The 14,362-nt window shown below is 50.2% G+C and overlaps 1 protein-coding gene across 6 annotated transcripts in view; it reads left to right on the top strand.

Annotated features, from left to right (window-relative positions):
* The window catches only part of plce1 (phospholipase C, epsilon 1), a 39,605-nt gene that overhangs the window by 11,108 nt on the left and 14,135 nt on the right, over window positions 1-14,362 (top strand). For 5 of the 6 annotated variants that reach the window (XM_029135461.3, XM_029135459.3, XM_041068649.2 and 2 more), the window contains exons 6-13: window positions 5,399-5,526; window positions 5,626-5,768; window positions 10,538-10,695; window positions 10,773-10,940; window positions 13,559-13,704; window positions 13,797-13,944; window positions 14,029-14,139; window positions 14,234-14,343. In XM_029135461.3, the coding sequence (XP_028991294.1) occupies window positions 5,399-5,526; window positions 5,626-5,768; window positions 10,538-10,695; window positions 10,773-10,940; window positions 13,559-13,704; window positions 13,797-13,944; window positions 14,029-14,139; window positions 14,234-14,343 (1,112 nt within the window). Of the gene's footprint in view, window positions 1-5,398; window positions 5,527-5,625; window positions 5,769-7,773; window positions 7,914-10,537; window positions 10,696-10,772; window positions 10,941-13,558; window positions 13,705-13,796; window positions 13,945-14,028; window positions 14,140-14,233; window positions 14,344-14,362 lie in introns of those variants that run through there. The other variant, XM_029135462.3, reaches the window with a different exon arrangement.

The raw sequence follows: 14,362 nt of genomic DNA, 5'->3' as shown, positions 1-14,362 counted from the left end.
GGGCTGCTGCTATTATTGCTCCACAATTGACATAAAAATAGTCTGGCACCACCCTTTTTAACACTTTGACTCATAATCAGCCATCAGCTGTAGCCAAATATAAACACTGACGCTTACAGGATGTAGTGGAGCTTGTGGTCTGTGTTGTTACAGTAAGTGAGCGATCTTTTTTTGTTTTGAATTTCTAAATAAATTTATTTAGTATGTTGCTCAGCCTTTGACGCCATCTAGTGGAGTATGAATGAAATATGAAATGATGCAAGACCTTTTCTAGTATCTTGTTTGTAAATTGTTAAAATTGTGAATATTGTCCTGCAAACTTTAGTTACAGCCATATTTGTCCTATATTAGACTTATTGTTTGAAAATATAATGATTGATTTTAATGATTTATTTGCTTAGACTTGATTTGACAGTTGCCTTGGTTTTCATTGATTCTCTGAATATCCACCAGAGGGCAGCACTCGCCTTGAAATAAAATACAGAGGCGCGTCTTTGCAAATATTATGTTGTTTCGCAACTGATGTCTTGTATTAAGCCGCTCAAAGCGTTGAGGATAAAAAGCAGGCTGTTGTCGGTGTTTGACCACAATCCACAGTCACAGAAAAAGACAATGACTGTCAGGGCAATTAATTTAATAAATGTAGTCCGACCCCTCATTACAGGCTCAGGAGGCCAGGCTCATTAGCCCAGTATTGATCAAAGCCATGCAAAGCAAAGACTGGGGGCAGGCCAGCACTTTGCTTTGTTCTAAAACCACTTTGATGTCAACTGGCCATAAAACTGATTATTTTTCCACTTTATTAGACAGATCCAGTGAGACTCTGTGTTTAGATCTTAAGTTGATATGTAACTAGATGGATTTGCTTTTAAAAAATTAGCAAGCAAATTTTCTAGTTTTATATTAGCCTGGATTATTATAAAAGCCAAATAAAATATCTGTGTTGTCATTTGACATATTTGATGAACCAATATAAAAACCGGTGGTTGTGCTTTTTATGTTGCTTGTCCATCCAGTGTGGGTTTTAAGCTGAGATGGAGCGGGTCTCCAAAGTTCCAGCTGCAACGGTGGTTTTTAATTAGAGGTTGGCATAGAAACGCTGAGCGAAGTGGAGCTCATAAGACGGATCAGAGGCGCCTGTCCCTCAGAAACGCCACAGCTCAGACACTGTTCAGCCTTACGACACCTTGAAGGTGATTTGGCCTCAATTACACTAATTGGGTTTAACCCATGAGGGTCCGGACACATTCTTCAGTTTAAACAGAGGAAACAGGGAAGTCTGCCTTGAAATCATCATGAACGTTGCATAATGCACAGCTACTGCTGTCTCTTTTATGCTGTGAGTTCTGTGTGTTCACCTGTCGTCTGCCTGGTGTCGGCTCTGAAAGCAGGTTCTTCTCATGTTCTGTGTGACAGAGAAACACAGGGGCTCTATTTAAGTCGTGTCCACGTTGTTTACACACTGAACGGGATCGGTTGAAGCGCTGCGTACCAGCGTCTCCTCCGTCTTGCGTGTTTGACGTGCGCTCCGTGATGAAACCCGCCCCGTGGGGGGGGGCTGGTCGCCTCCTGGCCTAATATGGGGGTCCCGTCTGCAGACATCTCTCTCCTCTTCCTGCACGCTCGTCTCTGATCCTCTCTCTCCTCCTCCTCCAGCTTTACTGATGTAGCTCGCTCTCTCTCTCTCTCTCTCTCCCTCCTCCTCTTCCTCTGTTTCGCCGTAGCCTCTTTCTCATTTCTGTAACACTACACAGACTAGCAGGAATTAGCGCTCGCCGACTTTCTTTTTCTTCACTTCACTCCGATCCGACCGTAAGTAAAGCGTCTGCTACAACTACTTGAATGATGACCTTCAGCTCCGAGCATCTCGTCAGTCATTGCGTTTGTTGCTGTCAGGACGCAAACGTAGTGGGAAAGCGCTTTGCGTGTGTTGATTGTTAAACCTTTGATGCAGCGGCATGAAGGGACGCGCGTCCTCCGCTCGGCCGCAGCTTCTGGCGACTCTCGCGGGTCAGAACCCGAGCCGCTCTCTGGACGCCGCGGTACCAGGAGCACGCTGACGTCCATTCATCAGGCTTATCTGTGGAGCTGGAGCGTAGTATGACATCATGAGAACTGGACGTGGGGGAGTGCGGTGCCGTGGAGCGTCCCAGTGGGTTCTGCAGTAATGGGTTCCAGGTGCTTTTGGGCCTCGAGAACCCTGATATTCCTCTCTCCAACTCATGGTTGAGCGTTTGAAGCACGTAGCGGCTTTGGCTCTTTTAATAAGTCAATGTAACTACTTTACATTTCATGATTTACATGATTCTTTATGAAAACGATTGACCTTTTCCTCCCAGGTATCACATAAAGCCCATAATAGTATCTGGCGACATGGCCACCGCCGTTCTGCTCAGTTCACTCTTTACAAATTCGATTACTCGCTCGCTTCCTGTCCTTTCTGCTTCTTTCTCTTGCGCTCAGAGCGGTCAGTCACTTGTGTACACACACACACACACACACACACACACACTAAGTCCCTAAGCTTGTTAAAGGTGTGAGGCCGGTGGGCCCGGCTCTTGGATCTCTGCTGAAACGGCTCCTTGTGAAATTCAACAGGGGCTCCCGAGTCCGAGCGGCCTCTGACCTCCGTCTTCATTTCCTCTGCCGTTCTCCACACTCTCTCTCCGCTGCCCCCCTCATCCTCCGTCTGCCTCCTTTCGCTCCTTCCGCTTTCTGTCCGGCCGCGGATCCTGTGTCGACACATCTTCCCCGCCGATCCCTTGTGTTTTGCTTTTCCTCTGACACCTCATTTGTTCCTACATGTTTGGACGTGAACTCATCGTGATGCTTGTTTAATTAGTTTATGAAAGTCTTTAACTTGATTATATAACCAGGGCTTGAGTGGCATTGTAGCATGTTATTAAATTAAAGCTATGAAGACATTTTGTTTGTGAGATCTTGACTGCAACAATCTGGAATTTGTGCTGTTATTATTTCCTCTCTCTATAAGTTTTTCATAACAGCTAGCGATAGCGTTAATGTTGCAGCTAGTGGGAATACCAGAGGTACAGTAATTAGTTTTCCCCAAAACATTAAGCCCCACATGATTACAACAGCCACATTAGAGTAGAGTGTTGCGTGAACCTAACCCTTAGAAATGCTTGCATCATAATCCGTCCACTGAGCCTCCGGGAACTGATCTGACCTTGTGAGTCACAAGAGGGGTTTTCTTCCTGCGTTTACAGCTAATACCATTTGCTTTTTGTGGAATCCAAAGATGATTTTATTTAGATTTGCAAACTTCATATTGTTTTTTTTTTGTTCCTTTATGGCTTTATCTCATTGCGTGAACGTTCATGGCAGCTGGTGTGATGTGCAGCCTCTTCTCGCCTCCAGGTCCGTGTTTGTCGCGTGGCCGATAACATCAGTCTGTCGGGAAGACGGCGGTTTGTAAGCCTGAGGGTCAAAGACTAAAAAAAAAAACAACAGCGTTAAGAGAATGAGTCAGAAAGAGAGAGAGAGAGATTTGCTCGGCCGAGGTGAGATGGTCCTGATACGTGACCAAACGTGACCTCTACCAGGACGGAGCAGAGGCTTCTCTGGTGTAAACAGTATCAGGAGGAGTCACGGTTTGATGATTCAAAGCTAAATGACCCGTTCCTGAGCCCAGCAGGGGACGGGTTAACGCTGACGTCCGGCCCATTGACCCTGCGGCCCAGAATAACAGCGCTCCTCTACCGTTAACCCCGCGCTGACCTCGGCTGACCCCGGCCCGCTAAAAGTAGGCTACAGCTGGACGCGCGCTTCTGCTTCCTGAGCGTCGGCTTCGTGGGAGAGTTGGTTTCGGGCCGAGGGGCTCTGGTGCCGGTGCAGCGGTTTGTCCTTTCCCAGTGTTATGGACGGACTAAGCGCCGGGGCCTCGGCCGTGGGGGGGGGGGTCAGACAGCTGGCATATGTGGAATCACAGGCTCTGCCTCCCAGCACCAGAGAACAGTCAGAGTAATTGCAAAGGTATGTGTGCGATGGAGAGGACGGTGTCGGTGCGGCGGGTCGGACACATCAAAGCCAGGCGGTCCAGACGAGGCCCGGTTGGGTTTCGGGGCGGCGGCGTGATCCTCTCCGGTGTCACACAAACATGAGTCACAGCAGGGTGCGTGAGGCCTCGGCGCGTTTACGCGTCCGTGGCCGCGCGCTCAGCAGAGCAGAGCCGCACGGTATCCGCCGCTAATCTGTTCCCAGAATGCCTGTTGCCAGGCAGAGACGTCACCCGACGGGGCCAATAGTGGGCTTCACGGCGGACGCCGTCGTCACTGGAGGCGGCGCGGCACCAGCGTGTCCCGCGGAGCCTCCGACGGTGGGAACAAGGACCCGACTGACAACAACCCTCTCTGACTGTACGATGCACGGTGTGTGTGTGTGTGTGTGTGTGTGTGTGTGTGTGTGTGTGTGTGTGTGTGTGTGTGTGTGTGTGTGTGTGTGTGTGTGTGTGTGTGTGTGTGTGTGTGTGTGTGTGTGTGTGTGTGTGTGTGTGTGTGTGTGTGTGATTAACAGCTGTTGTGTGTCCATCAAGAGCAGCACTGTGGCTGCACTGCCCTGTGTAGTAACACTGTCTGACAGTAACACCAACGTTTGCAGCCTGAGGACAGGGGTGTTTTTTTTTTGTTTTTTTTTCTGTCTCTTCTGTTTGTCTGTCTGTGTTCTGAGAGAGAGAGAGAGAGGGATCATAAATGAATTCTTTTAGTCCAAACGTGTGGCTGCTGCCTGTTGCTGGGTGTCCGTCTGTGCTCAGCGTGTGTTCTGGGCCCAGGCCCGTGCAGAGAGCCGGGCCGGCGCCGGGGACCGACTGGGATGCGTTCACTGCAGATGCAGAGACATTTTCTCGTTCTCCTCGTGTCGTATTCGTTGACCTGGTTCGATCTTGTTCCGGTCCGGTCCACTCTCGCTGCCACCGAACGCCGCCCTAATGTCTTTTCTCAGAAACGCGGGTCTCGTTTGCAGCTTTAGTGGAGGTCACACAGCCGATCAGCCTGAGCGTTTCCTTCTATGCTGAATGGATTGTCTCCCTCTTGTGCAGCTACACATCTGCCTCTCTCTCTCTCTCTCTCTGATGCTTTCTGTCTGGCCTCCACTTCTCCTTTTATTCTTCACTCAGTGCTTTTCCTCTCTATCAATTCTGTCTTTTCACACTTTGGTCGCCGTTGTGTCAGGAGGAAATTGCTTCTGGGAATGACCGGCCTCAGAGGAGCTGATGACACTGACCTCAGTCAAACCCGTCTTTTTCCTCAGACTTTGTTACTGCATCCTTGAAGCCTGATAAAGAGTATTTGACTCCACCACTCAGTCTTTTAACTGCAGCAGAGATCTATTATAAACATTTCTCCAAGGTCTCCTAATTTGTGTTCGACTTCCTCAACAGGTCCAGAACTATGTCCAGAACCGAACGACGCTCCACCTGACTCATCCTGCCAAAAGCCTCCTGCTGCGTCGCCCTGGACTTCAGGAATCTCTCTCGCTGGATCTGCCTCATCCTCCTCCTCAGGACAGGTCCGCGTCCACACCAACGCCATTAACATCATTAATTGCGAAGCGGGGTTTGAGTGTTCGGACCTGAGGACGATCACGGGGCACGTGCGGTGTTTCCAGGTTGTATCGCGCCTGCGGCCAGAGGACGTCGGCCTGTTCCCTGCTGAGCGGAGCTCTTCTAGAGGCCACGGCTGCTCTGGGGAGCCGCAGCGCCGGGCCCCACCCTCCGCCCCAGGCTGCCAACGGTCACGGGGTGCTCAAAGGTGGGTGCGCTCACGTTAAAGCGTCGCGTCGTGCAGGACTTGCTTTATTACGAATCACGTTAATGGCAGAAGTAATGTTTCGGTCACACACACACACACACACACGCACGCAAGCACACGCACACACACACGGTGCATATCTTCGACATGACACCGCGCTCTGTTCTAACGGCTCTTTCAGGAAGCAGAGCAGCGCCAGACACGTGCACGCGTCCTGCAGCCGGTTGGAGTCTTGACAGACCGAGTCAGAGTCACACGCAGCAGGACGGACGTCCTGATATTTAACATTAACAATGACCCACGGACACAGTTTGACGCCGTTCTGTTTTCCTTTCACGTCAACGCTGACTCCAAATGTCATTTAAAGTCACGGCCCGGGTCCTGATTAGGCTCGTGTTCTGCGAAGGCCCGTCTTGGGTTTCAGATTTGGATCGTGCTGCTGTACTATTTGCCTTCTTACCATTTATGGTCTGGTTCATCTCTCCGGGTTTCCAATGCTACAACGCGCTCCTGATCATTGGAAGCGCTGTTAAAAGGCTCATTCTTTATCTGAGCAGCGCGATGCGTTTACTGCACAAATGCACTCCAGCAGAGACGACGTTTCTCATGGAGGAGAAACGCTGAAGCTCAGTAACGGCAGGTTTCTCCGGATCACTTCTACCCAAACAGTGTGTTTGAGCCTCCAGCCACATCAATCTAGTGTAATTCCTTTGTCAGAAGCTATTAGGTCTAATGATTTTGTGCTGATGAATTACAATAGGTGCATCTGATACTATTACATTTGATAAACAGCTGATACAGCTTTCGTGATAGGTTGTAATACTACTTTTTCCATGTTCTCTGGTTTATCTTTTGACGTGTTGTCGCCGGCGGTCGGCAGCAGCAGGTGTTGCCTTTGACGAGCGTTTCAACAGTTTCGTTATGACGGCCTGATTTAAAGGTCGAGCTGACAGCTGTCTGTTGCGAGGCTGAAAAAGCAAACGTCTGGCGTCGGAAAACACGTCGTCCAAGTCAAACAAGGGTGAGACGAGGGGAGACGCCGCCGACGCCCGCGGCTTCAGGTAGAAGGACAACGCACAGACCTTCATAGTGAAACAGAGCTTTTAGAGAGGAGGAGGCGTCATTATTTTTCTTTTTTTTTTTAAGTGTTTCTCACACTGGCTTCATGTTCACGTCTTCACCTCCTTCGCCTCCCGCTCCGCCAGCGTCTCCAGTACGAGGCCACTGGGATTTGCTCCTATTCAGCGCCGCTGCGATGGGAGCGCTTTTAAGTGCTTTGCTCGAGCTCATTTCCTTCACAGCACAATTTGCCGTGGTCCTGCGGAGGAAGGGGCCCGCGTCGCAACGGGCCGCCGTCCCCCGCGTTCCCCCCCGCCTCCTCCCACCTCCTCCCGCGTCTCGCTCGCTCTTCCTCCCACTTGTCGTTACACATTGTGTCTCCTGCGAACGCTGAGGACCCAGTGACAGGAGTCACAAAGAGTTCAAGAACACGCATTGTTTGCATACTAAAAATACTGGTCTGGGTGTTGTTTGGCCAATTGTGACACTTTCCCAGTTCAAATAATGCGGTAATATACTATAATCCTGATGCATGATGGTCGAACGGCCTCTTCAGGCTGTTTGTTTGCATAAGTGGTCGGTCATTATAGGGAAAATTTTGTGGTCCCTGCAGACGGGCCGTAATTAAAAGCTTTATCTTATCAAACGGACAGAGTAGACGCGCGACTAAAACATTCAACCAAGCTGCTTCCTGTTTGTTTTACTCTTAACACTTAGATACATGTACGTGGACTCTCGACGTCTCAGCAGCAGCTATAGCACATCGTGCTTCTAGGTGAACTCTGGATGTTGTCAGCGAAAGGGGAGGCAGGGAGCAGTCGCCCAGTGTAACGAGGAAGGAGAAAAGTGCGAGCCGGAGAGAGTTCTGATTGGAAATAGACTAAGGAGAGAGAGACGTCGTGAGGGAGGGATGGAGGGAGGGAGAAAGGGGAGAGAGAGCAGCTGCAGGAGCGGGGCGAGCGGCGGATCAAATGTGGACCAGTGTCCTCGGCCGCTTGGGCTGCGAGCGGCTGGTGTGGGAAGCAGAGAGGGGTCGGCCGGACGCGAGCATGAAGCACTCCAGCAGGACGGACTACAGGCTGATCAGTAAGTAGGAGACAAGGGGACCGCTGGAGCCACAGGCACATGAAAGACGTGTGTGGTTTTAGATGAATGCAGTGTCCAGCGTGGCCAACTATTAGTTGTGCTCTTATCCAGATTATATAAGAGCGCGTGTGTTTATGATGTAATAGTTTACTGGAAGAGTTTAGCTTTTTTAACTCCTTCATACCCGAAACATGACGAGGGCGACAGTCAAGAATTACCGCGTCTCTGCGTAACTTCACTTAACCCGAAGAGCGAGCGAACGCGCGCCGCGGCGGAAATGTTTGGACTGAGAGGAAACCATAATTACAAACAAACGCACCAAAAAACGCCCGCGCGCTCGCCGTCGCTGTGAGGTTCCCCAGACACGCCGAACTGATTGGGCGAAGAGCTGGTCCTAAACGGGTGAGGAGTCATGTGTGCGTGTGGTTCTGTGCATACGTACGTGTGCGTGTCTCCCAGTGTGTGTTATGACTGTTTGTGTTTGTGTGCTGTTTGTTTACTACTGCCCGAGCTTAAATAAACTGGTATACTGTGTGTACAGTAGGACAGTTCAGCTGCAGCCGGGCTTTTTTTACTCTGACTCAACTTATTTACATGAGAGCCCTGCGCATCCACGCCAGCGTTGTATTTATAAGTTCAAAGGCGAATTTGTTAGCGCTTCTTTGACTTTCCCCCGTTTGCGCTGCACCTGTTTGCGTGCGCCGGGGACGTTGTCATCAGATCATCAGCCCGGGTGCATACTTGGCCACTGAAGAAGGACAGCAGGGCCTGTGCTGAAGGATCGTTTCTTAAGGCGTCTGTTTGCGGCGCTGCATCAGGACCGACCGGTAATAATTGTGTAATGCTGGTTAAAAGTGACACGGATGTCATGGTAATGATTGAGGAGGACGATCGACCAACACACACACACACACACACACACACACACACACACACACACACACACACACACACACACACACACACACACACACACACACACACAGTCCTGCGTATTTGCATTCAGCATGCATTACACATGAGTAAACCCATGCATATTTACAGGGCAATCGTGGACGATTAGTGGAGCTTCTTGTTCTCTTTGTGCTGCATCTTGTGCTTCTCTGACGCTGAGACTGAGGCTCCGTCACACGTCACACACTCACGTCACTTCTAGTAATTGCTCCTACTTTATATAACAGTGTTTTCGGTTGTGACGGCGGACTTCATCAGAAGTTCAGGCATGAATGAGGAACTCACAATCAAATTGAAATGCTGATTATTTTTATTCATGCGCTGTTGCCTTGACACGACACTAAGGGAGCTGCCTTGAGCGATGAACTTTCCTATTATTGCTTCCTTCGACCGCCAGCCTGTGTGCTCTCCAGGTTAAAGGATGAATACATTCACGATTGAGGTCGCTGCATAATCATGAAGTTCACTAATTTGAGTGGGAGTGCATTTCCACTTCAAAAGGCTGAGTTACACAAGTCACTTCAGAGAAAAACATGAGGAAAATGTAAAGAGATAAAAACTACTGCTCTGGGTTACGTTTAATGTTTTTAGTTCCGTCTGATCAAAGTGGAAATTAAAAATGTTATTCTACTAACACTACTTATTACACCTATTACTCCAATTCTTTACCTTTCCTGTTTATTTATTCTGTGTTAGGTTTTTTTCTTCTAATGTAGCTTTCGTTCTCTACTCTCTCAATTATTAGGATGTGCTTTTAATCGGTACGTGCACACTCACACACACACACACACACACACACACACACACTCACACACACACTCAGTTTATTAAAGAAGCTGTGGGGACAGATCCACAAATCAACCTGTGTAAATAAGCAAGTTTGTTCCTGCAGAGCAGTCTCTGCTGTTGCCATGGCTACTTGTTGCACATCTCAAGGGTTACCAAGGGCGACGTGTGTGTGTGTGTGTGTGTGTGTGTGTGTGTGTGTGTGTGTGTGTGTGTGTGTGTGTGTGTGTGTGTGTGTGTGTGTGTGTGTGTGTGTGTGTGTGTGTGTGTGTGTGTGTGTGTGTGTGTGTGTGTGTGTGTGTGTGTGTGTGTGCATACAGGTTTTTGTGTGCATGTTGGAGACTGTGTGTGTGTGACAGTTGACAGTGACCAGAGGGAGTCTGTCTAATTCCTGGCTTCAGTCTCTTTGATGTGCATCTCCCTGCCTTCCAAGTATTTCACTATAAACACTGTGTAACCCATTCATCTGATGCATTGAACTGCTACACACTGTCTGTTGTAGGAAATGCACTTCATTCAGCCTCAGGCAATCTTCTAGTCGATTACAAAAAATAAGTTTAGCTTCTGTCTGGATAAAGGCGGCATCACGGCTCCGATTTGGATCAAACCTCCGTTTAAACCTGATGTCCTTCATGTTGCCTCTGGATAAACTCCTGGGGTGGAAACAATGCTAGGTTTATCTGGCAGCGATCCTGAAAATGTACAGTATGTGTACCTGGCAGATGCGGCACCGGTGCAGAAACCGTCCATTAGCCCGTGGGGTTCGTATGTGTGTAAACACACTAATGGATCAGGATCTGGCAGGTGGTGGGATCGGCCGGAGGGAGCGCGGCCGCGGGACAGATTGAGAGAGTAACGCTCCGTCCTTCTCTCTTTTAAACCAGAGCGTCAGCTGGCCGGCAGCATGAACAGCAGCGGCTGCTCCCCCCCCCCCAGCGTCAGCGGGATCAGCAAGGAGCTGGCCGAGCTGCGGCAGCTCGTCCAGTTCCCCGAGGAGATCGCCTGCATCCTCACCGAGCAGGAGCAGCAGCTCTACCAGCAGGTAGGAGCAACCACACGCCTGGTCCTTAAACGCACCACGCGCTCCAGCGCCTCCCTGAACGCTGCCTGCGTCCGCAGGTCTTCCCCTTGGACTACCTCTGCTTCCTCACGCGGGACCTGTGCGGCCCCGAGGGTCCGACCCGGCGGCACCCGAGCCTCAAGGCCTCGCTGTCGGCGCCCGCCACGCCTACCCAGAGTGCTCAGCGGCGTAACGCCGTGGAGGACCTGGTGACGCGCTTCAACGAGGTGAGCGGCCGTCTGATTCCATGTTCAGGCTCCCTTCAGTCCACACACACTTGTTGACCTCGAAAGTCTCTGTCAGGTTTAAGTGCCGCCATAAATCATAGTAAACGCTCAGTGTCGGCTTCTATCTGTATCAGTTTTACTACATGATGTAAGTCTGGATGAGGTCACTGAAGGATGGGTTCAGCCGATCACAGAGCCGTGTGGAGTGGTTTAATGCTGTGACACCCAAATATGTTAAACATCCTCATTAGCTCCACTTTATAGAGACTTGGGTTTAGAAGAAAACATCCTATGGAGTAAACGCTGGACGCATGATGACATCACCGGAGGCGATGAAATGCACGTGTCAGGGTTTGACACCGGTAATTGTGTTTTTCTTGTGCCGGGTCTGCAGCGATCAGGCTGAGACTGAAGCACACAGTGGTGTGTGGTGGGAGCTGTCTGAACGCACGCTCCCGGGCCGCGCGTGTGGTGCGGTGCGCGGCCGCAGCCCTGCGCCGCGGTCGCGACGGATGATGTCATCTTTAGGTTGAATGCCCTTTTCATCAGCTGCTTTTCATTTTAGGAGGAGAGGCACTTGAAACATGCCTTATGACCATATATGGGCATAGTGGAGCCAGAATGAGATGACAAGGGTTATTGTCTTAAACATGAATAAATATGTTATTATTAATATTTTAGTCTAAGTGAATCTTTCAGACAGCTGACACTGGGGAGCCTCAGCAATATTACACTGGTTGCTTTGTTATTTATTAAACGAATTTAGATGTGTTTTTTTTGATTTGTGTCCTCCACTTGATGGACAGTGTTTTGTAAATTCAGTTCAGGCAGTTTGGCCCCGTGGCGTCGGCCTGGAGTGTTGACGGGACCGCGGTGTTCTCTCGTGTTGGGTTTACAATAGTTCCCCGTCAACCTTGGTTACGTAAGTCATGCATCAAGGAGAAACCGAACCTCGTATTTCAACTCGCGGAGACGGACGGACGGACGGGCGGTTTAACATCAAAGGGGGATCAGCTCCAGTTCGCTGTGCACGTGCGTGCACGCGTGTGCACACCTGTCATTTAGTGGCTCAGTGACACCTCGGAAACGAAATGCAGCTGGAGGTAGTTTGAGCTTCCTCCCATAGTTTTCGCCCGCTCTCTCTCCATAAATAGTCAGTCTTTTCTGCAGCGCCTCGTTATCTCTCGCTCTCGCTATCTGGAATATCACCGGCGGTGCCAGGCCCGCAGGAGGCCTCGATCCGCCGCAGGCTCCCCTCTGCACGCGCTCGGCCCGGTTTACGTGGCGGCCGCGGCGCCGGGTTCTGGAATGAGCCGCTGCACAGCTGATGTGGAGCAGAACAGAGCGCGGCGTCCTCGTCGTCTCTCCTCAGCCACACGAGAGGGTCTGCAGCACATGAGGTCATGTAATATGGGATGAATGGGGTTTGGACCACACGTGCTCCCACTCTAATTGGCACAAAATTGTTTTTGAAAGTAAACATATAAAATGCGAACGCAGTTCCAAAACTGGAGTCAGATATGGACGTGATTATATGATTATATCGTTATATGACCACCCGGGGAGCAAAATTTATAATAGTCAAGATTGTTTGAGGGAAGGTAATGAAATATTAATATTATCACATTACAGTACATCATAAAGTCTTTACAAAACATGTGAGGCACAAATGTAAAAAAATCAAGAACTTACCTGGTTCGGTGGTTTCACAAGGTAAGAAAAAACTATTGTTATCAAAGGACACACATAGTGATGTATTTTACTGGTCTGTGTTCATGTGTGAAACGTTTTGGAGGACACGCTTACCTGCTTCCACTCACACTGGGGGGAAAATGTGAGAGAAACCATAATACTATTAACATAAGTGAGTTTGACGTTATGATAACAAACGGAGAAATACAGTCACCGCTTTATCAGACGCTGGACGTGAGTCACGAACACGCTGGCGGATAAAATGTCCGCATGAACTGTATGTTTATTGTATTTACGAAGCACATATGGATCATGTGTCGGGATCCAGCTTGCATGTTAAAAGGTCAGGGTCCTGGTGATAATAATCCAATAAGAGACCAAGGGTCAGTGAATGTAAAAAAATAATAGGAAAGCTTTGTTACATGTTTATGTTTGGCTTATTATCATTTTTTTTTTTTTTTGCTGTACAGATCCTCATGTAACCCAGTAACAGCTCTGCGGGCGGTGGGATGCTTCGGCCGCCTGCACTGGGGGGTCACAGAGTTCCTGTGCGTGTGTGTGTGTGTGTGTGTGTGTGTGTGTGAGAGAATGTGCGAGAATGTGAAAGGAAGCTGAGCGTGATAAATATCTGCTTTGTGACTTGTGCGTGCACTTAAGGGCAGCCAGTTGATATCTGATCTGCGTGTGCGTGTGCGTGTGCGTGTGTGTGTGTGTGTGTGTGTGTGTGTGTGTTTTGCCAGCTGGCCTCGTCCTCTGCATACGTTACCACTTTAGACACAGGTTGCCATACCAGACGTGAAGAAACACGACATGAGCACACACACACACACACGCACACAATAAAGCGACTCCGCTGACCCTCACTCTGCTAAAAACACTCTAACGACACACTGGGCCGACCTGCGCTTTCTGTGCTTTGTCCACAGGTGAGTTCATGGGTGACGTGGCTGGTGCTCACAGCCGGCTCCATGGAGGAGAAGAGGGAGGTTTTCTCCTACCTGGTCCATGTTGCCAAATGCTGTTGGAACATGGGGAACTACAACGGCGTCATGGAGTTCCTGGCCGGACTCAGGTTCTAGAGAACACACACACACACACACACACACACACACACACACACACACACCCAGCTTTAAGCTGACTCAGCGTTTCTTCGCCTCTCAGGTCTCGCAAGGTCCTGAAAATGTGGCAGTTCATGGACCAGTCAGACATAGAGACCATGAGGAGCCTGAAGGACGCCATGGCTCAGCATGAGTCCTCTTCCGAGTACAAGAAGGTGGTGACCAGAGCCGTCAACATCCCGGGATGCAGGGTGGGTTCCGCGTGTGCGCGAGAACGATCTGACGGAACAGTGACGGACGTGATGGACCGCGTTTGTCCCCTCGCGCTGCTGCAGGTGGTGCCGTTCTGCGGCGTGTTCCTGAAGGAGCTCAGCGACGCACTGGACGGGGCAGCGAGCATCATCAGCCTCAAAGCGCCCCCGGACCGGCCGGAGGACTCCATAGAGGTAAAGCAGCCGGCTGGGAACCCCACACACGCACCGGGGGGATGAGCGCGACCGCGCACCCAGCCTCACGTCGCGCCGCTGCTCTTTTCCCCAGTTCGTGTCCGAGTACAGCGGCCAGCATCGCTTCGTGTCGCGATCCGGTCCGGACGGACTCCACGTCCCCGACAAGGAGGCCACCGTCAGCAACATCCTCCAGATCATCAGGTGCCCCTGGCTTTTTACC

This window comes from Betta splendens, chromosome 19 (genome assembly GCF_900634795.4).
Source record: "Betta splendens chromosome 19, fBetSpl5.4, whole genome shotgun sequence".
In the NCBI taxonomy this organism is placed as follows: domain Eukaryota; kingdom Metazoa; phylum Chordata; class Actinopteri; order Anabantiformes; family Osphronemidae; genus Betta; species Betta splendens.
This window is presented reverse-complemented; position numbering and strand designations above follow the sequence as displayed.